The following is a 26145-nucleotide window of genomic DNA, read 5'->3' as shown; positions in this document are numbered from 1 at the left end:
TTCTACATTGAAATCGACGGAAGCGCCACCTAGCGGCCAGCTTAAATATGCAACTAAGATACGACGGCGTAAGAGACTTACGCCAGTCGGATCTTAGCCTAATTTCGGCGTATCTTGCTTTCTGAATACAGAAAGAAGATACGCCGGCGCAGCTTTGAATTTACGCGGCGTATCAATAGGTACGCGGGCGTAAATTCTTGCTGAATCTAGCCCTGTGTGTTTAGTATCACATTAACCATGGATGACTGCCCTAGAATTATTGTTCTCACTCCGCTCCATGCATATCATGTATCGCCGCAAATGTCAATTGTTGTTTACATAAATATGCACCCCCTATGAGCTTGCATTTGCATGTGCATGTTCATACCGCCCAACTTTTTGACCTATTAGCAAATGTATGTTGGCATAGGACACACCCCCTGCCACGCACCCTTAAAGGAGAATTATACAAAAAAATTATTAGTTAAACCCACAAGTGCTTTATTTTTACCACTACTATTCCTTGTTATTGGCTTTTGAAGTTTACAAATGCAGCAATTTAGTAATTGGATGAAAGATTTAGCACCGGGAAACACTTTTTGAAAGATAATAGTAAATGTTATATACAATTATATAGATCAGACCAACATGAGGCACAAATGGAGGAGGAATGAGGGACTTTGCTCCAAATCAGGGACAGTCCCTCGAAATCAGGGACAGTTGGAAGGTATGCTTTTCTTTTATTATTATTTTTATTCATTTTATTATAATTTAATTTTTGACATTTTTTTTCCTTTTAATTAACTTTATTGCTATCACAAGGGGGCTAACAAGCACCCTATATCATAGCCGTGGGATATGGTTCCTATTTTTCTGGCCAATGGGTGTGTGTGGAATTGTTTCTGTAATATCTGCTCTATATAGGGGAGTGGCTCTCCCAGCATTTCCACTGGATTCGCTGAGATAAGAAAGAACCTTTGTTCCCTTTAATTCCAAACATTTGTAAGTACACAGCATATTTAGTTTGTACCACAACTGTGAGAGATCTACTGCTGTCTGTGTATTCTGCATATTTAATATCTGTGTAATTTATAGTATAGTACATGGTGGTGAGTGTAACTAAAGAGGCTCTTTTCTGCACTAGACCTCCCCAGCTTGTAGGTGGAGTTGTTGTAAGTACACCCTACAATGGCACTGTGGATGATGTGCGTACTCCTAGGTGTACCTCTGCTGCTGCTGTATTTGATTCTACGGTTTTATTATGGATGGGGTAGTCTGTTTCGAGAAGATTTTGTTCAGCCACCCAAGCCGCTTGTCCATGACAAGAGGAGCCGAGACAAAGTACTTAAACAAGGTATGTGTGTGACCACTTTCTTATTTCATTTAATGCAATGATAGGTTTTTCACGGCCTACAATCTCTTGTAGATTGGAACCTCTGGATTGCTGGTACAAGGAGGTAAGAGCTCAGCTCGCTAACATTTACCCATAAGTGCCAAAATATTTTTGGGTGAACTGATCCTGTAATGGTAACAGAATTTGGGGTATGTAGCTCACTAGACATGTGCATTCGTTTTCGTCCGAATGCATTTTCGTCCGAATTTCAGGTATTTTCGTTATCGTTTTAACGCGATAACGAAAGCACAGAAAACGAAAACCGAAAGATCCGACCTAAACTTTATTTTCGTTTTCGTTGCGGTCGAATGTGCCTAACCTTAACTCTATTAGTGCAATATTATTCTACATAAAGAGAAAAGATTCGACATAGAGAGAAAAGATTCGACATAGAGAGAAAAGATTCGACATAGAGAGAAAAGATTCGACATTAGAGATACATGAAGAAGAGTCGACATAGAGAGAAAAGATTCGACATAGAGAGAAAAGATTCGACATAGAAAGAAAAGATTCGACATAGAGAGAAAAGATTCGACATAGAGAGACATAAGATTCTGTCGAATCTTCTTTTCTTTTTTTTTCTTTTTCTTCTTAGAACATTCGACAGACACCATAAGCCTTCAATGACAGATTCAACCTTAATTGTGCCTAACCTTAACTCTATTAGTCCAATATTATTCTACATAAAGAGAAAAGATTCGACATAGAGAGAAAAGATTAGACATTAGAGAGACATGAAGAAGAGTCGACATAGAGAGTAAAGATTCGACATAGAGAGAAAAGATTCGACATAGAAAGAAAAGATTCGACATAGAGAGAAAAGATTCGACATAGAGAGAAAAGATTCGACATAGAGAGACATGAAGATTCAAATTATTATTATTATTATTTTTTTTAAAGATTCTGTCGAATCTTCTTTTCTTTTTTTTTCTTTTTCTTCTTAGAACATTCGACAGACACCATAAGCCTTCAATGACAGATTCAACCTTAATTGTGCCTAACCTTAACTCTATTAGTCCAATATTATTCTACATAAAGAGAAAAGATTTGACATAGAGAGAAAAGATTCGACATTAGAGAGACATGAAGAAGAGTCGGCATAGAGAGAAAAGATTCGACATAGAGAGAAAAGATTCGACATAGAGAGAAAAGATTCGACATAGAAAGAAAAGATTCGACATAGAGAGAAAAGATTCGACATAGAGAGACATGAAGATTCGACATAGAGAGACATGAGAGAAAAGATTTGACATAGAGAGAAAAGATTCGACATAGAGAGAAAAGATTTGACATAGAGAGAAAAGATTTGACATAAAGAGACATGAAGATTCGACATAGAGAGACATGAAGAGTCAAATTTTTTTTAAAGATTCTTTCTTTCTTTTTAGAACATTCGACAGACACCATAAGCCTTCAATGACAGATTCAACCTTAATTTGGATTTTCGGGCGAATGCATTTTTTAAAGGAAAAACAAAGTAAATAAAAACGAATTTCGGGAGTAACTAAATAAATTTATTTTTCGGACGAAAACAAAATTACGAAACAAAATATTTCAATGTGCACATGTCTATAGCTTACAGCACAGCCAGGGCCGGTGCTACCACTAGGCAAACTAGGCAGCCGCCTAGGGCGACCGGCTGCTGGTGTTTCTAACTTTTGGCTCTGCAGCATGTAACTAACTCTCCGCAGGCAGCCGCTTCATCCGTCCATAGTGTCAGAGGCGCAGTGGCAGCGGAGTTCTGTGTCCCGATGCCGGAATTGAAGCAAACAACATCCCCTGCGCGCATCTGTGATCAGTGACCTGCTGTCTGTCTCACCAGACTCTGAGTCCATATGTGCAGGGGGGCACTATGACCCACACGGCACACATGGATGATACCCTGGTTGACAGTCAGGGACGATCAGTGCGGTGGGAGGGACAGCTGCAAGCATCGATATCTGTATAGCCTTCAGTGAAGCAGCTGACAGCCGCTTCTCCTCCTCTCCCTCCTGTGACTGTCAGCTGAAATGCCATACAGGGAGATCGGTGCTCTCAGCTGTCCCTCCCACCGCACCAATCATCTCTGACAGTCCTCCATCTCCGGCCCTTGTGTCCTCCTTCTCTGGCTCCCCTCCTTGTTCTCCTCCTCTGGCCCCCGTGTCGTGCTATTCCTCCGCACCCCCTTGTCTCGTATGTAATTTGCCGGCCCCTTCCTTTTCTGAATTTGACATATTGAGCCATCTCTACAGATCACTCCTGTGTCCTGTGATAACTGAACAGAGTAACCTGTTATTACTCTGCTTCAGTTTATTAATTTACCAGTCCCTTCCCTGCTCTCCATCCTGATAGCGCCCCCTGCAGCAGCCGCAAGAGGAGGGGGGGGATAAAAGGGGAGGGGGTGGCAGGAGAGAGCAAAGGAGTCCAATCACACCAGGAGGTGGATAGGAGGGGCGAAATATAGAGGAACAAATCTCCTCCACTTTTCTCCTGCAGCTGCTTAACCACTTCCCGACCCCCGCATGTACATATACGTCCACAATATGGCACGTACAGGCACATGGGCGTACACGTACGTCCTCGCCTATTAGCGGGTGGGGGGTCCGATCGGGACCCCCCCCCGCTACATGCGGAGGTCGGGTCCGCTCGGGGAGCGATCCGGGACCACGGCGCGGCTATTTGTTTATAGCCGCTCCGTCGCGATCGCTCCCCGGAGCTGAAGAACGAGGAGAGCCGTGTGTAAACACGGCTTCCCCGTCCTTCACTATGGCGGCGCATCGATCGCGTCATTCCCTTTATAGGGAAGACACGATCGATGACGTCATTCCTACAGCCACACCCCCAAACAGTTGTAAACACATACTAGGTGCACCCTAACTCCTACAGCGCCACCTGTGGTTAACTCCCAAACTGCAACTGTCATTTTCACAATAAAGAATGCAATTTAAATGCATTTTTTGCTGTGAAAATGACAATGGTCCCAAAAATGTGTCAAAATTGTCCGAAGTGTCCGCCATAATGTCGCAGTCACGAAAAAAATTGCTGATCGCCGCCATTAGTAGTAAAAAAAAAAATAAAAATAAAAATGCAATAAAACTATCCCCTATTTTGTAAACACTATAAATTTTGCGCAAACCAATCGATAAACGCTTATTGCGATTTTTTTTTACTAAAAATAGGTAGAAGAATACGTATCGGCCTAAACTGAGGAAAAAAAATGTTTTTATATATGTTTTTGGGGGATATTTATTACAGCAAAAAGTAAAAAATATTGCTTTTTTTTCAAAATTGTCGCTCTATTTTTGTTTATAGCGCAAAAACTAAAAACCGCAGATGTGATCAAATACCACCAAAAGAAAGCTCTATTTGTGGGGAAAAAAGGACGCCAATTTTGTTTGGGAGCCACGTCGCACGACCGCGCAATTGTCTGTTAAAGCGACGCAGTCCCGAACTGTAAAAACACCTTGGGTCTTTAGGCTGCATATTGGTCCGGGGCTTAAGTGGTTAAAGGCTGTAGGAAGAAAATGGAAAAAATCAGTTCCTCTTTATGCCACCACCCCAGGTGTACAGGGGGCCAGGACGCAATCGCGACCCATGTGACCCCTGTACATACACCCATGGTGGTTTGGAGTATATAATGTATAGCACACTGTGAAGAGGGGAGCGGTGTCAACTATAAAATATACAGCATAGTGTACAGAGTAGAGCAGTGTGGAGTATAGAATGTAAAGTACCAATGGGGAGTGGCATGGATTTTATAACATGCAGTTGAGTATATATTATAGAGTGGGGCAGAGTATAGATTATACGGCGCCAGGGGCGGACTGACCATTCGTGCACTCGGGCACTGCCCAAGGGCCCCATGCCACTAGGGGGCCCCATCAGGGTTGCCTGGCTCAGTAAAACCAGGGACAGTATGTAAAAATCTGTGTTTTTTTACATCTGTCCCTGATATGTCCGATCCTGACATGCTTTTGATGCCTCTGCACTGTCTCCTGGCATGGTGGCCATCTGTAAGCCCGGGGGCCCCATAATCTTTTATTGCCCGGGGGCCCCATGAGTTGTCAGTCCGCCCCTGTATGGCGCAGTGTACAAGGCAAAGCAGAGCAGTGTGGAGTATGGAATATACAGCAAAGTATATAGAGTGGAGCGGTGTGGAGTAAAGAATGTGCAGCAAAGTGAACAGAGTGGAGTGATATGAATTGTATAATATAGATCACAGTCAGAGGCGGCTCTAGGCTTTGTGAGGCCTTAGGCAAAACTTAACATGGGGCCCCACTCACATCCATCATGGGGAAAATAATTCAAGGACAAGAGCCTCTTCCCCACAACCCTGGCCGGTGGTTGTGGGGGTCTGCAGGCAGGGGGCTTATCGTAATATGGAAGCCCTCTTTAATAAGGTGGCCCCCAGATCCTGCTCTTTAATACCTAAGGGGCGGGGGCCACCCGATGATGTCACCTGCTGAACCCGCCCTCTTGTGACATCATTGACTGAGAGCATGCTGGGTCATTGACGTCACAAGGGGTGGTGTCTCCTATATTCACTGGTTGTTAGGGACGCTGGCAGCCCTGCTTCTGAGTCAGGGCTCTTAACGCTGCCTGAGCCCAGCAATGTTAAGGTCCCCTCAAAACTGGGGTAATGCATTGGGTAAGTTAGTCGGCCACGAGGCCCCTGTGAGTGTGAGGTCTTAGGCGACTGCCTAATTTGCCTAATTAATCTTGCCTCTGATCACAGTGTTTCGAGTGGAGTAGTGAGGTATAAATAATATATAGTTCAGTGTATAGGGTGTAGTGGTGTGGAGTATAGGTAAAGTTGTATGATAAAGTGTACAGAGTGGAAAGGTGGGGAGGGGTGGAATTGTAAAGTACATACAGCAGAGTGTTTAGTGTGGGAATATACAGTCTATTTCTATATTTAATACACTTGAAATAAGTAATGTCTTTGGGCCAGATTCTGAAAGGACTTACGACGGCGCAGCGCCATGAACGCCGTCGTAAGTCCTAATCCGACCCGTCGTATCTATGCGCCTGATTCTTAGAATCAGTTACGCATAGATATCCATTAGATCCGACAGGCGTAAGTCTCTTATGCCGTCGGATCGTAACTGCATTTTTCCACTGACCGCTAGGGGCGTGTATGCTGATTTACGCGCCGAAATATGTAAATCAGCAAGATACGCAAATTCCCGAACGTACGCCCGGCCGACGCAGTAAATTTACGCCGTTTACGTTAGGCTTTTCCCGGCGTATAGTTGCCCCTGCTATATGGTGGCGCATCAATGTTAAGTATGGCCGTCGTTTCCGCGTCGAAATTTGAAAAACTTACGTCCATGAATGGGGCTGGACGTCATTTACGTTCACGTCGAAACCAATGACGTCCTTGCGGCGTACTTTGGAGCAATGCACACTGGGAAATTCCACGGACGGCGCATGCACCATTCGGGAAAACCGTCAATCACATCGGGTCACAGTAGATTTACATAAAACACGCCCCCCTGATCCAAATTTGAATTAGGCGGGCTTACGCCGGCCGATTTACGCTACGCCGCCGCAACTTACGGAGCAAATGCTTTGAGAATACAGCACTTGCCCGTCTAAGTTGCGGAGGCGTAACGTAAATAAGATACGTTACGCCCGCACAAAATTGCGCGGATGTACCAGAATCTGGCCCTTTGTATACAAGGAATGTTGTATTGTAGGTCTGCTGGCCCTTTGATAGGTCTGATTGCTTGTCTAGTGCAGGTTTCTCCCAGGACAAGATCCCCCCAAACCTGGATGCGTTGGTCATCGGCAGCGGTGTCGGAGGCCTGACAGCGGCTACTGCTCTTGCTAAGGCTGGTAAAAAGGTTCTTGTACTGGAGCAGCATGACCAGGCTGGAGGGAGTTGTCACACTTTCCAAGAACGTGGATTTGAGTTTGATGTGGGTGAGTGTGTGTTTATATAAAGGTTTTATGCTTATATAAAGGGTGGTGGATTGTAGGGTGACCACATGTCCAAACTACCATTCAGGGACACCCCCCCTTCCCAAAAATCAGCTTGTGCTGTAACGAATCACAGCACAGTGATTGGACACAGGAGGCGGGATTTATGATTTCTCCAATCACAAGCAGGGGGCGGGGATTGTGCCCCTCCAGGCATTCCCGGCCAGGACAAGTACTGTCAGTGAATAAAGCGGTGATGTGGCGCCCTTTTTTGGGGGCATCAGATTGGCCCGGGGGGGGGGGGGGGGGTTGGCTGTGTCAGTTTCAGTCCGGGACACTGTACTGTCTTGGAATGAATGTGCCCGGGTGCCCCAGGGGGAGTAGTAATGTAGTGCACAGAGCACCCAAGTGGGTGTGGCAAAATTGCTCCTGCTGACATCATCACCCCACCCTTTAGTGGTGCCAAACCGGCCCCCAAACAGCCGCCCGCAGCGGTAACAGATTTGTATATGACTATCTCTGTTACTTGGGGAGCCACAGCCCGGTCTGAATAATGTGTCCGGGGTTCAGGTGGACTGAAACCTGGAACATGATTCAAAACCGAACTGTCCGGGTGAATCCTGGACAGGGGGCAACCCTAGGGTCCCCAGAAGAGTGATTGGAGGGGATTGGGGGGGGGGGGATTGAATGGAGAGTCGGGGGGGTTGGATGGGGTTGGGGGGGGGAGGGGAGGGTCCCCAGAGGAGTGATTGGAGGATCTGATCACTGTGAGTGTGCTTGTCAGACATTTTTACTGGTAAAGTATATGGAAGGCTTGCGGGCGGCTTGCTAAGAAATATCAACTTTATAAGAGTTAGCGTAGCTGTATGGAGAAGGTAATCCTTGAATTGTCTGTTTTGGGCCAGGACTGCACTATGTGGGGCAGATGCATGAAGGAGGAATGCTACGGGTGATCATGGATCAGTTAACAGAAGGACAACTTCAATGGAACCTCTTAGGACCTCAGTATGACTCTATTAAGATAGGCCATAAGGTCTATCGACTGTATTCAGGAAAAGCTGAATTCCCCGACATGCTGAAGAAGCAGTTCCCTGGAGAGGAGGAAGCTATTGAGAAGTTTGTTGCCTCGATGAAGGTAAGGACAGAACAATGTCAGCTCTTGTGTGTGTGTAATCAGGGGCGGACTGACAACTCATGGGTCCCTCGGGCACTAGGGAATCATGGGGCCCCCTACTGGCAATGGGGCCCTCGGGCGGTGTATGCCCCATCTGACCATGTGTATGCCCCATCTGACTTTTTTCTGATGAATTCCATCAGAGTTTAGATTAGGGATGTCCAGATACCGATACTAGTATCAGTATTGGTACCGATACCGAGCATTTCCCCGGGTACTTGTACTCGGGGAAATGCTCCGATGCTTCACCCGATACCTGGGCAGTCAGGGTGATCTGTGCGGCAGGGGAGTTACAAGCACTAATCTGCCCCCTTTTCAGCTGCTTTAGTTAAAGTTATACAGTGGTGATCAGTGCTTGTAACTTCCCCCAAAGCCGCACCGATCACCGCTGACTGCCCTTGTGCTGTCCCACTCCGTGCTGTCCCCCTCTGTCCTCAGTGCTGTCCCCCTCCATGCTTTCCCCATCCGTGCTGTCCCCCTCCATCCTCACTGCTGTCCCACTCTGTGCTGCTCTCCCCCCTCCGTCCTCAGTGCTGTCCCCCTCTGTGCTGTCCCCCTCCGTCCTCAGTGCTGTGCCGCTCCGTGCTGCTCTCCCCCCTCCGTCCTCAGTGCTGTCCCGCTCTGTGCTGCTCTCCCCCCTCCGTCCTCAGTGCTGTCCCCCTCCGTGCTGTCCCCCTCCGTCCTCAGTGCTGTCCCGCTCCGTGTTGCTCTCCCCCTCCATGCTCCGTGCTGCTCTCCCCCCTCCGTGCTGCTCTCCTCCCTCGATCTGTCAGGATGGAGAGCGGAGGTAGGAGCTGCTAAACCCAGGTCCTACCTTTTCCGAATGAACAGAGTCAGTGATCACTGACTCTGTCCATTCACATAACTGAGCATTGTAACCTGTGTTTACGATGCTTCAGTTTATGAATGGAGAGGAGCTTCTCTCCATTCATTTTAGCTGAGGCTGCAGAGAAAGGGACTGAGGAATCTATGTCCTTAGTCCCTTTCTCTGTCTCAAAGGGGAAATGTCAGGGGCCTGTTAAGACCCCTGATATCTCACCAAAGACCCCCCAAAAGGGCTGATAAAAAAGAAGAAAAAATGCAATATATTTTTTTTAGATAATAAAAATGTAAATAAAAAAAACACACTGACAAACCACCCCCCCCCCCCTAAAAAAGAAGAAGAAAGCACTGTTAAAAAAAAAATGTATTAGACAGTGATAAATGAGGATTTTGTGACAGTGTACAGTAATGATGACAGTAAGTCACTGCCAAACTGGTAACAATTGTGTCATGTTTCTGTTGGTAGACCGCAGTTCGCCATGTGCCCTTGGTGGCAGTGTTGAAGATGATGCCTCAGTGGCTTGCCTTGCTTCTGGTGAAATCTGGTCTTCTCCATTGGTTCTCACCAGTATTTCGGCTTGCAGAGTCCAGTCATCAGGAGGTGATCAGCAGGCTGACCAGTAATAAGGATCTGCAGACTATCTTCAGCTATCTCTTCTATGGTGAGTGATGGCGGCAATAAATCCCATGCATGATCAGGAAAACCAAACAATGGAAACAACTTTTACATTTATTGCAATAATGAAGACATTTTTCAGCCTTGAAGGTATTAAAATGACTCCATTAGTCATTTAAAAACCCCAGATGAATGTTGTAAAGGAGGTTTTATATTCGTGTCTTTGACAGCCCCTACTTCTGCTCCATTGATGCAGCCTCCTGTTAGACTTTCCAACATTCAACACTTCTGGGAGTGTCGGACGCCTGTGACCCCTGCCATGAGCTGTGGTTCCATCCTTTGTCTCCTATGTCTATCCTGTAAATCCACAAAAAGTCTTTATTCTTCATTCCATTGTACCACCCATTGACCCCCAAAAGCATGTGAGGGACCCCCAGTGGCAGGGTGAACTAACATTAGTCCACGGATAGTGGAGTCCATGGATAGTAATAGAGGATAAAAAAGCATTGGGTGCCACTGTGCCAGTAACTTTACTGTCCTTTTAATTATATTTTTGCTCCGAACACATGAGAAGGTTGGGGCTGCAAATACCCACTGTAACGTACAGATGCAACACTTACAGACTCCAGATCCACTTGTCCAGTGCAAAGGACCTTCACATGGAACAGCACACTCCAGCTGGCTTGCAAACTTCTATATGCAGCCTCCTAGGCCTATGTGCAGGGCCGCCATCAGGAATTATGGGGCCCCTTACACAGCTTCCGACATGGGCCCCCTGGAGCAGAGACCAGGGGGGGGGGGGGGGGTTCTGCTGCCTGAAATTGAGAAAGGTGTGGGGGGGGGGGGGGGCTGCCGCGAATTGAGAAGCGGGGGGCCCTTTACAAATAAAGAAAAATATATATAAAAAAAGACGGGTAGCCATCCGGGGCCCTTTAATAAAAAGAAAAAAAGAAATAAAAAAAATATATGTTTATTTAATTTTTTTAAAAGGGCAGTTGCCATCGGACCTCTGGGCCCTTTAATAAAGAAATATATATATATGAAAAAAAAAAACGAGGGGGGGGACCTCTGGGCCCTTTAATAAAAAAATAAATAAAAATAAATATATAAACAAAAATACAAAAATAAACATTTATAAAAAAAAAAAAAAAAAAGGGGGTCTGCCACATGGAGCCCTTTAATAAAAAAAAAAATTATATATATATATATATATATATATATATTATATAAGAAATAAAAAGAAATAAAATAATATCATTTATTTATTTATTTTTATAAAAAAAAGGGGGGTTGCCATCTGGGGACCTCTGGGCCCTTTAATAATAATACTAATAATAATTATATATATATATATATATATATATATATATATATATATATATATATATAACAAAATAAAATAAATAAAAAAATATATAAAAAAAATATTTATTTTTTATAAAAAAAAGGGGGGTTGTCATCCGGGGCCCTGGGGATCTCTGGGCCCCAGGGAACCTCTGGACCCCTAACAAAAAAAAATTGTCCCTTTAATAAAAAATAAAATAAAAATATATTAAAAAAATATATATATTTTTTATAAAAAAAAAGGGGGGTTTCCATCTGTTATGTACTGCCTGTACCCCCCTGATGGCGGCCCTGCCTATGTGCATCCTGCCAAGTGAGTAACTTGGTTCCTGTGAGAAATCTGTAGGCAGGTAGCATACTGTATAGTTAGCACCTGGCTGCCCAGGTTTAGAGGGAAGGAGTTAATGCTTGTGCCGCCTTTCCTTGGTGTTCCTCTGGGGTCCAGCCTCCCTCCTGTGTGATATAAATGGAAGAGGCACAGACCAAAGGGGGACCAAGAACAAAATGCAGAGGCGCATTGCCGGCAGTATTACCGCGGTTTCCCATTGCTTTCAATGGGAAGGAGCGGTGGAGGAGCGGTAAACACCCCCGCTCCTTCACCGCTCCAAAGATGTGGCTAGCAGGACTTTTGGAGCGGTCCTGCTAGTGCACCGCTATAGTGTGAAAAACTTCGGGCTTTCACACTGAAGATTGCAGGGCAGGATTTTTTCAGGCGGTATTTAGGCGCAATTTTTAGCGCTAAACCGCCTGAAAAACATGTCAGTGTGAAAGGGGCCTTACAGTGCTTTAGAAGAAGGGTCAGTCAGTTCCTTGCAGCCCATCTTGCCCATAACTGAGTACCTGTAGCTATCTTAGCCCTGCGTGTCAATTAACTTATCATAATGAGTTTACTAACGTTCAGATTACAAGACTGATAAACCAATTAGTGAAGATAATGAATGACAGTTGGTTCCTTCAATCCAAGGGACAGTTTACTGATATTCTGATTACTTACCTAATAAAGCAATTAATGCTGACACTGGGAAGAGATACATCACCTTCATTCCAAAGTACAGGGGTTTGGGGAGTGGTCTTATCTATAATGTAACAACGTATACAGAAAGCATGCTACAGCAAGTCAAGGTTACAAAATGTCACCATACTATAATAAAAAATGATATTTACTTGAAGATACACAAAAACCCAAAGTAAATTCAGCCTGGAACAAATGCGCTTTACAAGAATACTTTCTCAAATACAATGCACTGTAGCCTTTGGAACAATAACACAATTTAGAAGGGTGTCTCCTCAGGCCAAGCAAAAGACTTTAAGGCCCTTTTCACACTGGGGCGGGAGGCGCGGTGGCGGTATTGTGCCGCTAAAAATAGCGGCGCTATACCGTCGGATTTGCCGCGGGATTCGGCCGCTAGCGGTGCGGTATTAACCTCCGCTGGCGGCCGATAAAGGGTTAATACCGCCCGCAATGCGCCTCTGCAGAGGCGCATTGCGGGCGGTATTGCTGCGGTTTCCCATTGTTTTAAAGTGGAAGTAAACCCTTCAATTTCATAGTTACAAAAACAGTTAACATTCCCAGCATGCCGGAAATGCTAGCTGTCACATTTGTTTGTGCTCTCAACCAAACTGCCAAACCATCCAATGGCTGGTTTCATAACAGGTCACATGTACAGCATCATGGCAGTTGCAGATTAAACAGAGGTCAAGATGGCCGCTTCCTTGGCTGAAAACGATAGGAGGGTTTACTTCCACTTTAAATGGGAAGGAGCGGTGAAGGAGCGGTATACTTGCCCCTCCTCTCACCGCTCCAAAGATGCTGCTGGCAGGAGATTTCTTGGGGGGGGGGGGGGGGGGGGATATGTATTATAGCAGAAAGTAAAACATTTTTTGTTTATAGCACAAAAAAGAAAAAGCGCAGAGGCGATCAAATACCATCAAAAGAAAACCCGGACTGTCCGGGTGAATCCCAAACAGGTGGCAACCCTAATTGCAATGCACTCTGTATTGAATGTCAATGCTTTAGCTCAGGGATCCTCAAACTACGGCCCTCCAGCTGTTGTAGAACTACACATCCCATGAGGCATTGTAACACGCCGACATTCACAGACATGACTAAGCATGATGGGAATTGTAGTTCCTGAACAACTGGAGGGCCGTAGTTTAAAGACCCAGGGCTAGATTCACATAGATTAGCGGATCTTTAGATCCGCGTAATCTATGCGATTTACAATCCGCCGGTGCAATTTTGCGAGGCTAGTGCAGTATTCACAAAGCACTTACCTCGAAACTTGAACCGGCGGATCGTAACTCCCCCGGCGGAATTCAAATTCCGCGGCTAGGGGGAGTGTACAATTTAAATCAGGCGCGTTCCCGCGCCGATTTAACTGCGCATGCGCCGCCGGCGAAATTTCCCAGTGCGCATGCTCCAAATGACGTGGCTAGGACGTCATTGTTTTCGGCGGCAACGTAAATTGCAGCCATCCGTATTCCAGACCGACTTACGCAAACGACGTAAAAATGTGAAACTCGGCGCGGGAACGACGGCCATACTTAACATTAGCTACCCCTCATATAGCAGGGGTAACTATCCGCCGGAAAAAGCCGAACGCAAACTACGTAAAAAAAAAGCGACGGGCGGGCGTTCGTTTCTGAATCGGCGGAAATCAGAATTTGCATATTCCTCACGTAAAACTACGGCCCTAGCGGCCGGCGGGATATTGAAGCCTAAGATCCGACGGTGTAAGTCACTTACACCTGTCGGATCTAAGGGAGATCTATGCATAACCTGATTCTTATGAATCAGTCGCATAGATCCGACCGTCGGATCTCAGAGATACGACGGCGGATCAGGAGATACACCGTCGTATCTCTTGATGAATCTGGCCCCCAGGCTTCAAGTCAAGAGGATCAAGTGGGGAAGGGTTGGAATTAGGTTTTTATTTCTGCCTGTGGCACCACTAGAGAAAGTCTCACACTTCCACTTTTGGAGACACAAGAGGATGTACATGAAAATGACCTCAACAGGGACATAGACAGCAAAAAAAAATTTTTGGGCTCATGTTCAACTTTAAACATTTTCCTTTACAGGTGTGCCTCCAAATGACTCCAGTTTCATGATTAACGCCCTCCTGATCCACCATTACAAAAGAGGCGCTTGGTACCCGCGGGGAGGGAGCAGCGAAATCGCATTTCATATGATTCCCGTTATTGAGCATGCCGGAGGAAGAGTGCTTGTACGGGCCCCAGTCTCACGGATCCTGCTGACCAATGGCAGAGCTACAGGTGAATAAAACAGGGAAACCAATCAAAACAGAATGAAAGGTGGCAAAGAATCCATTTCAACGGCCCCCCTTTTTTAAATATCAAAAGAATTCAAACACACCGATCTAATGCTTTTAGGGCAGAGGGATTTGGGGGTCTTATAGACCCCAGATCCCTCCACAAAGAGTACCTGTCACATGCCTATTGCCAGTGCCGATCCTGACCTCCCTGGGGCCCTAAGCAAAATGACATGGCACATTAAAAATGAGAAGCGGGGGGCGCTGACGACAGTGACATGTCACATTAAAGAAAGTTGAGAAGCGGGGGGGAGGGGGTGTTCTGCTGTCGGAAATGACTCAGCCAGCGAGTTTAGAAGCGGGGTGAGGGGGTGAAAATGACTTCTCACCAGGCGGGGCCTCTAGTAAATTGGGGGGCCCTTCGCAGCTTTGCGGGGCCCTAAGCGGCTTGCATAGTGAGCCTATAGGGAGAATCGGCCCTGCCTATTGCTGTCACAAAGGATGTTTACATTTCTTGTGACAGCAATAAAAGTGATAAAAAAAAGAAAGTGACAGTGTAAAAATAAAAGTAAATAAATAAATAATAAAAAAAAAATATCCCCCTGTGCTCGAGCGCAAAGGTGGACACATGCATCGGTCCCGCACACGTGCAAACATCGTTACACACATGTGAGGTATCGTCGTGAACGTCAGATCATGGTCAGTAATTCTAGCACCAGACCTCCCGTGTAAATCTAAAGTGGTAACCTGTAAAGGCTTATAAAACATCGCCCATGGATGGTAAAATTTACATTGTTTGTCGCTGTTGCACTGGCGTGCGCAATTTTAAAGCGTGACATGTTTGGTATCTATTTACTCGGCGAAACCTCATCTTTTATTTTGTACCAAAATTAACCAAATAACCAATAACCAAATTGGGTTATGTATTTTTTTTTTTGTAAAGAACTACACAGGCATAAGGTTTTTACATGGCCTCATCGTCACTAAGTCACCATCTCAGTCCAGGAATTAGATGGTGACCCTTGATAGTGCCAAAGATGGATCCATCCTTCTGGAAAGAAAAGCAGATGAAGTTTTTGTACTGTGGTTTCTGTGAAAGGTAATTAATACCTGGAAGTTCTAGCTGTAGCAATTATCCAACGTACTTCTTTCATCATTAGGTGTGGCAATACAGAGAAAAGAGGGAGAGGTATGCATTAACGCACCAATCGTCATATCAGATGCTGGCATCTTCAACACTTACAATCGACTCCTGCCACCGGAGATAAAAGAAGTACCAGGTAATGGAGGCCAAAAACATTTTTACAATCATCCCATCTTCCTCTCTTGTCTCCAGGGCCGCCATCAGGGGGGGGTACAGGCATTACACCTGTAAGGGGCCCGATGGTCCCCAGGGGCCCGGCTGGCCCCCTCCCTTTTTTTTTTTACTTTTTTATATCTTTTTTTGCACTACACCTGTTAGGGGCCCGATGGTCCCGGCTGGCTCCCCTCCCGTTTTTTTTTGTATTTATTTTTTTTGCATTACACCTGCCCAATGGTCCCCAGGCCCCTCCCCTTACAGGCCCGGCTGGCCCCCCTCCCGTTTTATTTTTTTGCATTACCCCTGCAAGGGGCCCAATGGTTCCCAGGTCCCCCACCCCGCTTATTATCTTGCGTCAGGAGAAAATAAATGACACTTTTCTTTTTTTTTGTCAGAACCCCCCTCTCCCCTCCCGGTTCTTTGCTCCAGGGGGGCCCTGCCTAAAGCTGTGTAAAATTTGTGATGGCTGCCCTGTTTGTCTCCATAACCGTGATCTCCTCTGTCTTCCTGCACTAGAGGTGGCCTCGCTCCTCTCCAGGCTCCAGCATGGAATGGGCTGCTTTTTAACCTTCGTTGGTCTTCGCGGGACAAGTGAGGAACTTGGGTTGCAATCCACCAATCTCTGGATCTACCCCGAGAACGATCTCAATGGCTTGTGAGTCTTGCAAAACATGCAAATGTCATCCATAGAATTCAGAAACAACTTCATTTCATAGATTTTTTTTTATGGATATCCAAACTCAACAACATAAATGTAATATATACCAGTCCTTAGATAAGACGGCTGTATTCATTTCTTTTTTTGACTCTTTTTTGTATCTAAGTGGCCACACTCACTTCTCCACTGTATCTGTTGAGAGAGCCATGGTTGCCAGTGCCACCCAGGTGGTCCCTCTGCTGCCTACCAAAACGCCCAGTCATTCTACTCCACACTGCTCATATACCCTGGATTAAAAGTCAGCAGCTACAAATACTGCAGCTACTGACTGATTTGAAAAAATGACAACAAAAAAATGTGCCTTTAAGACACATGGGCGGAAGTGACGTTTTGACGTCGCTTCCGCCCTGCTATGCTATGGAGACGGGTGGGGGCCATCTTGCCCTCACTCGTATCCATGGCAAGCAGGAAGAAGGACCCTATCAATTTGGGAGAGGGTCCCTCTCCCGCCGCTGATAACGGTGATCTCGCGGCGAATCCGCCGCGCAGACCACCATTATCGTTTACAGCCCTGCCGCCTGAAGATTTGGATATTTCGGTTGTGGCAGCAGCTGCTGCCGTTACCGAGATATCCCTCTTCAAAAAGAGGACGTATATAGTCGTGCGGCGGGAATTAAGGATGGGGGTTAAGGATGCCTCAGATCATTCCTAATCTTCAGCATCTACCAGACGTGTGTCCTTTTTACTATTTTTTTATATGAGTTTTTTTTTTTTAGGATGGAGAAGTTCTGGTCCTTGGAGTGGGAGGATATCTGTGAGGATTTACCTCTGATGTTTATCACATTCCCATCTGGCAAGGATCCGACTTACCAGCAGAGACACCCAGGTAGGGAACAAATTTTAAATACCGAAACAAGTATGCCTTACCCTTTTAACTTTGTTACTGGGATATAGTTGTAGGTGTTTGTACATACACTGTCCCAGCAGTGGTACTAGAGGTGAAATAAGACCTCTCTTAGTCTGAGGCCTATCTTGGGGACACCTGGCTGCCAGGCTGCCTGAGGCCTATCCAGGAGAAGCAGTGTAGGGTTGGGACTGCAAGATTGGAGTCCAACCGTGTTGAGAAGGTTCAGCTGGACTGAGAACCAGCTGTGGTCGGAGGTAGAGTAGGGTGCCCACGTGTCCCGGATTGCCCGGGACTGTCCCGCAATTGACATGTCTGTCCTGGGTCCCGGGCACCTTCATTCTGGGACAATACAGTGTCCCAGAATGAAATATAGGACACAGCCACCCCCTACTAACTAATACCGTATTTGCCGGCGTATAAGGCGGCTGGGCCTATAAGACAACCCCCTGATATTCAATTCAAGATGGTGGTTTTGTGCTCTACTCACCGTATAAGACGAGCCCCTTCTGAGACGAGCCCCTTGTTCGGTAATAGCGTTGTTACGAAGAGGCCGCAGCCCACCAGGTGCTCTGTAAAGCTGTATGTAATTCAGTATATGCGCCGCTCAGCCAACCCCGGCAGGCGATGCACTCTGTTGATGACTACAGAGCTTGCTAAGCCTGCTCGGATTGGAGTAGCAACCTCTGCCAATCTGAGCAGGCTACATAATGTAGCCTGCTCGGATTGGCAGAGGTTGTTACTCCAATCCGAGCAGGCTCTAGTCATCAACAGAGTGCATCGCCCGCCGGGATTGGCTGAGCGGCGCATATACTGACTACATACAGCTTAACAGAGCACCCAGCAGGCTGATATCAATCGGGCAGCTGCTTCACCCAGTGTATAAGACAACCCCCGGTTTTTGGCTGTGTAATTCCGGTGTAAAAGGTTGTCTTATACGCCGGAAAATATGGTAACTACATTTCCGGAACAGGTTGCTAGGGCCAGCGCTGCCTGGCATCTTGCAACCAGTGACAATTTACTCTCAGACAGTGAGGCCGGGAGCGAGGCCTGCGCCTAGTGCAGCACTGCTGTCCCCACCCACCTCGGCACCTCCTCCTTCTCCGGCACCAAGCGGCAAGCAGCAGAGACTGGTGTGATCTTCACTCTCCAGAGTGACGCCACTCCTTTCCTTCTACGCACGTGGCTCATGCAGAGGGAGTGACAGCAGCACTGCATCTGGTGGCAGGCTATGGGTGGCAAGTGGCACTGCATCTGGTGGCTAGTGGCACATTCACCTGACAAATAACCTGCCGCCAAATTCCCTAACAACCCCCGAGACTACATTTCCCCCCCGCCCCCTCATCTTTTTTGGGGGGATGGTGAGAGAGGGGGTATGTCCCTGAATGGCAGTTTTGAAATGTTGTCACCCTAAGGTAGAGGGGAAGCTGTCGCCACTGACGCCCATCATTTCTTCTTACATCACACCCACCATGCCTGGTAACCCACTCTACAAGGAAGGATGTCAGCTCTCCCTGACTCTGGAGGTTACCATTAGGCCTCTGGTGTCGGGGGCCCTTGCTACATTAATAAAGCACTTGTGAAACTTATTTGGCTGTATGGACCCTTGAAAATGACCTGTGCCAGTGTCTGCTGCCATTGGCCCAGATTCAGGTAGCAATTGCGCCTGCGTAACCATAGTTATGCAGCGCAATTGCTGACTTGCGCCGGTGTAACAAGTTCTCCTGATTCAGAGAACTCGTTACGCCGACTGCAGCCTAAAATCTGCGTGGCATAAGGCTCTTATGCCATGCAGATTTTAGGCTGCATTCTTGCGTTGACCGCTAGGGGGCGCTCCCATTGTGGTCAGCGTATAGTATGCAAATTGCATACTTACGCCGATTCACAATGTTGCGCGCCCCCTGCGTACGCAAGTTACGTCGGTTGCGTACGGCGTCTTTAGCGTAAGGCTGCCCATGCTTAAAGCAGGGGCAGCCAATGCTAAAGTATACCCGTCGTTTCCGCGTCACGCCGTTCGAATTCGACGCCGTTTGCGTAAGTGATTCGTGAATGGAGCTGGACGCCATTCACATTCACTTTGAAGCAAATGACGTCCTTGCGACGTCATTTGCCGCAATGCACGTCGGGAAAGTTTCCCGACGGAGCATGCGCTGTATGCTCGGCGCGGGAGCGCGCCTAATTTAAATGATTCTCGCCCCCGGCGGGATCATTTACATTGCGCGCCCTTACGCCGGGCAATTTTGCCGGCGCGCCCTTGCAATTTACGGAGCTACTGCTCCGTGAATCGAGGGCATCGCAAAATATTTGCGGGGGCGCAGGGCAAAATCGTTGCCCTGCGCCTCCGCAAATAGAGCGCAAATCTACCTGAATCCGGGCCAGTTTTGGTAACTTTACCAACACTTGCAGTGGATTCAGGTAGCTCTTAATTTAATCACTTTTACAAAGTGGCAAAATGGCTACTAAATTTAAAAATAATTAGTTTGTAGATAATAAACCCGGAAGTAATTAGGGCCAACTCACACTTGGCAGCATACAGAGACCAGCAGAGTGCCTGTCTCTGTACACTTAGTAGCAGAGTGGCACTTTTGCTGCTGTTACTTCCTCCTCTGCCTTCCCCACCTGTCACTGGTTGTCAAGAACAGCTTCACAACTGACAGGGCCCTAGCAACCAGTGATGCCAACAGTAGGAGGAGCCTGATTGGGAAGCTGAAGGACTAATTCCCCATGAGATTTCTTTTTATAGATAGCAGGCTGTCTATTGGCTAAGAAACTGCCCACTGCCAGCTGTCAGTCACAAGGGGAGCAGACCTGTTGGGGAACTAGTAGCTGTGAATCCACATCAGGCCCTACTCATCCAGGATCCAAACTTCTCAACCACGGTTATTTTCCAGGCTGGTTGGTTCACTTTAACTCTGTTATGCAACATTGTTTGTGTTGTAACAATGTACCTGTTTTATCACAGGCCGCTCCTGTATGACTCTACTGACCATGGCTCCTTATAAGTGGTTTTCCGAGTGGAGTGGACAGACGCCACGGCACCGCGGGGACGAATATCACAGCAGGAAGATGAAGCTGGCACAACACATGGTTGAGAGAGCCATACAGGAATTCCCACAGCTTGAGGGCAAGGTACAGAGCACAAGTAGGGGTTGGATACCTGTTTCAGCATGCTAAAAAATCTCACGATGATGGGCATTGTTTTCATTGGTTTGACTTGTGTTTGCCACCTGTTAATCGCATTTCAACAAACTCCCGTTGACGTTAAAGTGGAGGTTCACCCAAATTTTCAAGTAAACGTTAAACACACGGCCTGAGTGTCTATATTGAAAGTTTGCCGTTTAAAAATGTTTTAATCAATTCCATACCTTGTTTCTCTGAGCTAAACCAGGCACTGGTTTAGCTCCCGCGGGCGTGGGCGTGTTGCTATGTCTGCGATCGCCCCAGTGATTCCTGGGAGCCCAGCGGGACGCTGCCCAGGAGACGATGCTCTAGCCCACCACAGGCACTCTCGCGTATGTCATCACAACTGGGCGTGTCCTTTTCAGGACGCCGGCCGTTGTGATGGCAACTGTGTAGTGTTGACGGCGCCGCTCACAGTCAACACTGCACATGCGTGGGATAAAGCGGTGAATGCTGGGACATCAGCGTTCACCGCATCCCGGAAGGATTTGCTTGTGGGCTTCACAGTGCCCACAAGCAAGATGGACCCGCTCAGGAAAGAATTTTATAAATTACTTTTTACTGCAGAATGACAAGGCAGAGGGCTAGTAAAATCGGACACGTGAGTAAACTATTAATGATATACCGAGCGGCAGATGCACATAAAAAAAAAAATCCTGCGGAACCCCCCGCTTTAACTGAGTAGTACACATGACAGTTCAGAAGTCCTGTTTGAACTGTTTTGCATTGTGCTGTGTAGGACAGCAGATGGTAAGAATTGCTTGAGGAGGGGACATTTGAAGGGGGGCTAGGAAAGCTGATTTGGTGGGATTTGTGTTAGGAGGAGGGATGGGGAAGAGGATTTGTGCTAGAAGTGGGTATGTGGGGTGTTTGTGTTAGAAGAGGTGATATAGTAGAGGGGGAGGGAAACTGTGCTAGGAGGGGAAGTTTTTTTTTGGGGGGGGGGGTTATGCTAGTAGGGATGATCGGGACATATTTGTGCTGGGAGGGGATTCTTGGGGTGGGGGGATTTGTGCTGAGAGGGAGGATTTGGAGTTGGAGGAAAGGATGTGTACTCAGAGGGGGAAACTTGAGGGGTAGAGGAATTGTGCAAGGAGTGATTTTTTGGGGGGGTTCAAAGATTTGTGCTGGAAGGGGGGATTTCAGCAGGGGGTGGATTTGTCCTGGGAGGAGGGGGAATTTATGCTTAGGGGTAAGCATGTTGACACATAATGTTCATACATCTTGGGGGAGGAGGGCATAGTTTGGCATGTTTTGCCCTGGGCTCCAGATGACCTTGTCCCGGCACTGACTGTCACCCTTATCTTCTCTACTTAGTGGATAAGTCAACTGATACAATGGTTCCAGGCCAGTGACCCACTAAGTAGTAAGCAGGGGCGGACTGACAACTCATGGGGCCCTCGGGCAGTGCCCGAGTGCTCGAATGGTCAGTTCGCCCCTGGAAGTAAGGCAAGACCAAAGATGATAGCCTAGGAGCCTGTACCTTCAAAAACAAGTCATCAATGGCCTATATTCCTGTGCTAATAGGTTCTTTCCTAAGGTGTGGTGTCACTCAAGCCTCAAGCCTCAGGCATTCACAATGAGAATGGGCAGGTGTTGTACCTTTTTATTGTGTGAATACCCAATTTAATTACTGTCATGGCGCAAATGGATTGTGACTGGTGACTGCAATTTTTCCATACACAGATTGAATACATGGAAGCTGCAACCCCAGTAAGTAATGAGTATTACCTACGGGCACCTCTAGGGTCAATGTATGGAGCTGAACAGAATTGTAGCCGGTACCAATGTGACATTATCAGCCGGACGAGGGCACAGACCTCAGTGCCAGGACTGTATTTAACAGGTAAGCTAGACACACATGTGTTCATCACACTGTATCCATAATCAGGTCTTTGTGCTGATAGGGACTGCCTAACTAAGGAGACAGCACAGCAGATGCAGCTTGCTTTTGCAGCTCCCTTTATCTGATTGAAACTTCAGTCTCAGCCATCTGATAATAAGTAGGGTTGAGCGAACCTGAACTGTAAAGTTCGGGTTCGGTACGGACTTTGGGTTTTTCCCGAACCCGAACCCGAATAATTGAAAAAAGTTTGGGTCCGGGATCGGAGTTCGGGAAAAAAAAAATGTGCGGAGGTCCCCGCAAATTCAATAACCAGACCCTTTAGGTCTGTATGGATATTCAGGGGAACCCCACCGTCAATTTAAAACAAAAATGACGTGCGGTTCCCCCTAAATATCCATAACCAGACCCGTTATCCGAGCACGTTGACCTGGCCGGCCGCAGAAAAGAGGGGGGGACAGAGTGCGGCCCCCCCCTCTCCTGAACCGCACCAGGCCACATGCTCTCAACATGGGGAGGATGTCCCCATGTTGATGGGGACAAGGGTCTCATCCCCACAACCCTTGCCCGGTGGTTGTGGGGGTATGCGAGCGGGAGGTTTATCAGAATCTGGAAGACCCCTTTAACAAAGGGGACCCCCAGATCCTGACCCCCCCCTGTGTGAAATGGTAATGGGGTACACTGTACCCCTACCATTTCACAAAGGAAGTGTAAAGTATTGTAAAAAAACACACTGACACCATTGAATAAAGTCCTTTATTAAAAAAAAAAACCTCCAGCGGTGAGAAATCCACTCGTTCCTGGCTTCCTGCGTTGTCCTGATCCTGCGACGGCTGCGGGTGATCTCCAGCAAAGAGAAGATCCTGCGTCGGTTGATCTCCGCTCCGGCGATGAGAAGATCCATCCATCCAGTGCAGCAGCATCCCCGACCTCCTCTCAGCGCTGGACACAGCCCAGCGAATGACGCGCTGCAGCTGTGACATTTCCTATATAGAGGAGGCAGGGCCACCCGTCACGTGACCCCACACCCTCTGACGTACCCTCTGCTATGTCACTGGCGAAGCCCAAGGTCTTTCCTCTTCTTGGGCTTCCCTAGTGATGTAGCAGAGGGTACGTCAGAGGGGGCGGGGTCACGTGACGGGTGGCCCTGCCTCCTCTATATAAGAAATGTCACAGCTGCAGCGCGTCATTCGCTGGGCTGTGTCCAGCGCTGAGAGGAGGTCGGGGATGCTGCGCTCCGGATGGATGGATCTTCTCATCGCCGGAGCGGAGATCACCCGACGCAGGATCTTCTCATCGCTGGAGATCACCCGCAGCCGTCGCAGGATCAGGACAACGCAGGAAGCCGGGATCGAGTGGATTTCTCAGCGCTGGAGGTTTTTTTTTTTTTTTAAATAAAGGACTTTATTCAATGGTGTCAGTGTGTTTTTTTTACAATACTTTACACTTCCTTCGTGAAATGGTAGTGGTACAGTGTACCCCATTACAATTTCACACAGGGGGGGGGGTCAGGATCTGGGGGTCCCCTTTGTTAAAGGGGTCTTCCAGATTCTGATAAACCTCCCGCCCGCATACCCCCACAACCACCGGGCAAGGGTTGTGGGGATGAGACCCTTGTCCCCATCAACATGGGGACATCCTCCCCATGTTGAGGGCATGTGGCCTGGTGCGGTTCAGGAGAGGGGGGGGGGCCGCACTCTGTCCCCCCCTCTTTTCTGCGGCCGGCCAGGTCAACGTGCTCGGATAACGGGTCTGGTTATGGATATTTAGGGGGAACCACACGTCATTTTTGTTTTAAATTGACGGCGGGGTTCCCCTGAATATCCATACCAGACCTAAAGGGTCTGGTTATTGAATTTGCGGGGACCTACGCACATTTTTTTTTCTAAAAGTCTGTGTCCCATTGACTACAATGGGGTTCGGAGTTCGGGTTCGGGTTCCCGAACCCGAACTTTTTTTTTTAAAGTTCGGGTTCGGACCCGAACCCGAACATCCAGGTGTCCGCTCAACTCTAATAATAAGGGATAAGTCACTGCTGTAATGAGTAAGACAATGCTTTACACCTGAAAATATGCCTAGTGCGGCACCTGCTGCATGGATAGAGAACTGCATCAAATTAGGAAGCAATAGTTCATGTTTCTTTAACTTGCAGCACCCTCTAGTGCTAGAAGTAGAAATAGGTCTTTGTTTTTCGCACAGGTAAGTTTATGCATGCTTGGCTGGTAGCCAATCCTGTTTGTTTTTGTTTCCTGGGTTGGGCAGAAATCCAGGGAGATTTGGTTGACTCACAGGCAGCATCACTGAGACTTCCCTTCTCTTTCCCGAATGCACTAGAACTTTCTGTAAAGGGGAAGGAGAGGTAAGGTGGAGCTGCCTGGAGTATGCTGAGGGCCCTGACCAATCCCCAATGTGTGTGCCTGGCTGTGCAGGGTGAGAGACCGACCACAATCACCAGCAGCACCACAGGTACCGTTACATACTAAAAGGATAAAAATGAAATATAATTTTTTGGGGAGGTTGCAAATAAAAAAGGTCCACTCACTGTGGATGTTGCCTGCCGTACAGAGCTCTCCAGGATCTTTTAACACATGTCACTATTTTGTTTCAGGGCAAGACGTATTTAGCAGCGGAGTGGCGGGAGCTGTACATGGAGGATTGATTTGCGCCTGTGCCGTTCTGAACCGTATCTTGTACATCGACTTAATGATGCTGAAAAAGCGCATTAAACGCCGCAAGCAACTGAGGTGCTGCTAATAGAGACAGAAACATTGCCAGAAAGGTTACAACTTTTCTAAGTACGCGTTTACAGACAGCTCCACCCAGAACTCATAGTTTACCTGTTTTGTATGGTTCTTGACAAATGGCGTCACATTCTGGCTTTCGGTACGTTCGGGATCTTCACCAGAATTCCCAGTTTCCCTGCTTTGATACTGACAAAGTCAATTTAGTATGTTCCCCAAAATTATTTTCTGTAATGAGCGATAAACAAATAGTAAGGTAAGCCAGCTGCAAGAGTGACACGTTTCTATAGCCCTGTGGAAGGGGGCGAGACACAAAGTATTAATGGAAAATCCCACATTTCAAGATATGTAAGAGGCCAGCAAATGATTTTAGCTACTGATATCCAATCAAAAATGCAATATCAGTTCAGAATGACTAAAATTCAAAATTGTGTCCTGCGTGGTGTTAAAAATTTGCAATAAAAATATTTGAATCCTACATTTCAGTATATGAAGAAGTATTCTTGCTCCATGAGATGGGCTCCAAACACCATTATGAGAAAAATAGTATCCAGGGAAATGATGCTGCACAATCAAGCGGCAGATCCAGTCCACACAATAGATTTATTTTCTGCTGCATTCGAAGCAAAAGTACATCGATATTTTGGTTTATAAGAACGAAGAATAACAAACAATGAAACTATCTCAGTAACTGAGATACTTGAATGGTTTCCAAACTTGATCACTAGGTGGCAGCACAATACAGTATAACTGAGTACAGTGGAACCTTGGATTACGAGCATAATCCGTTCCAGGAGAATGCTTGTAATTCAAAGCAATCGTATATCAAAGCAAGTTTCCCCATAGAAGTCAATGGAAACGAAGATAATTTGTTTCACATTGACTTTTATTGCATGCAATACCGCATGTGGCCAGAGGTGGGGGCAGGTGACCAAATACTGGCAGGTTGTATGCTGCAGACTGTCAGTCGTGGCCCCAAATTATTGACTGGGAGGATTCGCTCTACTTTCATGTTCCT

The 26145-nt window shown here is 46.9% G+C and overlaps 1 protein-coding gene across 1 annotated transcript; it reads left to right on the top strand.

Annotated features, from left to right (window-relative positions):
• The first annotated feature begins 978 nt into the window (after positions 1-978).
• Positions 979-25607, top strand: LOC120918712 (all-trans-retinol 13,14-reductase-like). Its single transcript, XM_040330421.1, has 11 exons — positions 979-1333; positions 7094-7276; positions 8179-8408; positions 9736-9931; positions 14311-14505; positions 15662-15781; positions 16318-16456; positions 17236-17345; positions 20326-20492; positions 22230-22389; positions 24995-25607. The coding sequence occupies exons 1-11, from the start codon at positions 1168-1170 to the stop codon at positions 25138-25140; spliced, it is 1812 nt and encodes a 603-aa protein (XP_040186355.1). The 5' UTR covers positions 979-1167; the 3' UTR covers positions 25141-25607.
• The last annotated feature ends 538 nt before the right edge of the window (positions 25608-26145 follow it).

The sequence above is a fragment of the Rana temporaria genome, chromosome 12 (genome assembly GCF_905171775.1).
Source record: "Rana temporaria chromosome 12, aRanTem1.1, whole genome shotgun sequence".
NCBI lineage: Eukaryota > Metazoa > Chordata > Amphibia > Anura > Ranidae > Rana > Rana temporaria.
This window is presented reverse-complemented; position numbering and strand designations above follow the sequence as displayed.

Bases quoted from the DNA above. Each gene is read 5' to 3' on its own strand.
- LOC120918712 (XM_040330421.1), top strand. From the start codon at position 1,168: ATGGCACTGTGGATGATGTGCGTACTCCTAGGTGTACCTCTGCTGCTG. The intron at 1,334-7,093 runs GTATGTGTGTGA...TGTCTAGTGCAG, and splicing joins AGACAAAGTACTTAAACAAG to GTTTCTCCCAGGACAAGATC. The intron at 20,493-22,229 runs GTACAGAGCACA...TTCCATACACAG, and splicing joins TCCCACAGCTTGAGGGCAAG to ATTGAATACATGGAAGCTGC.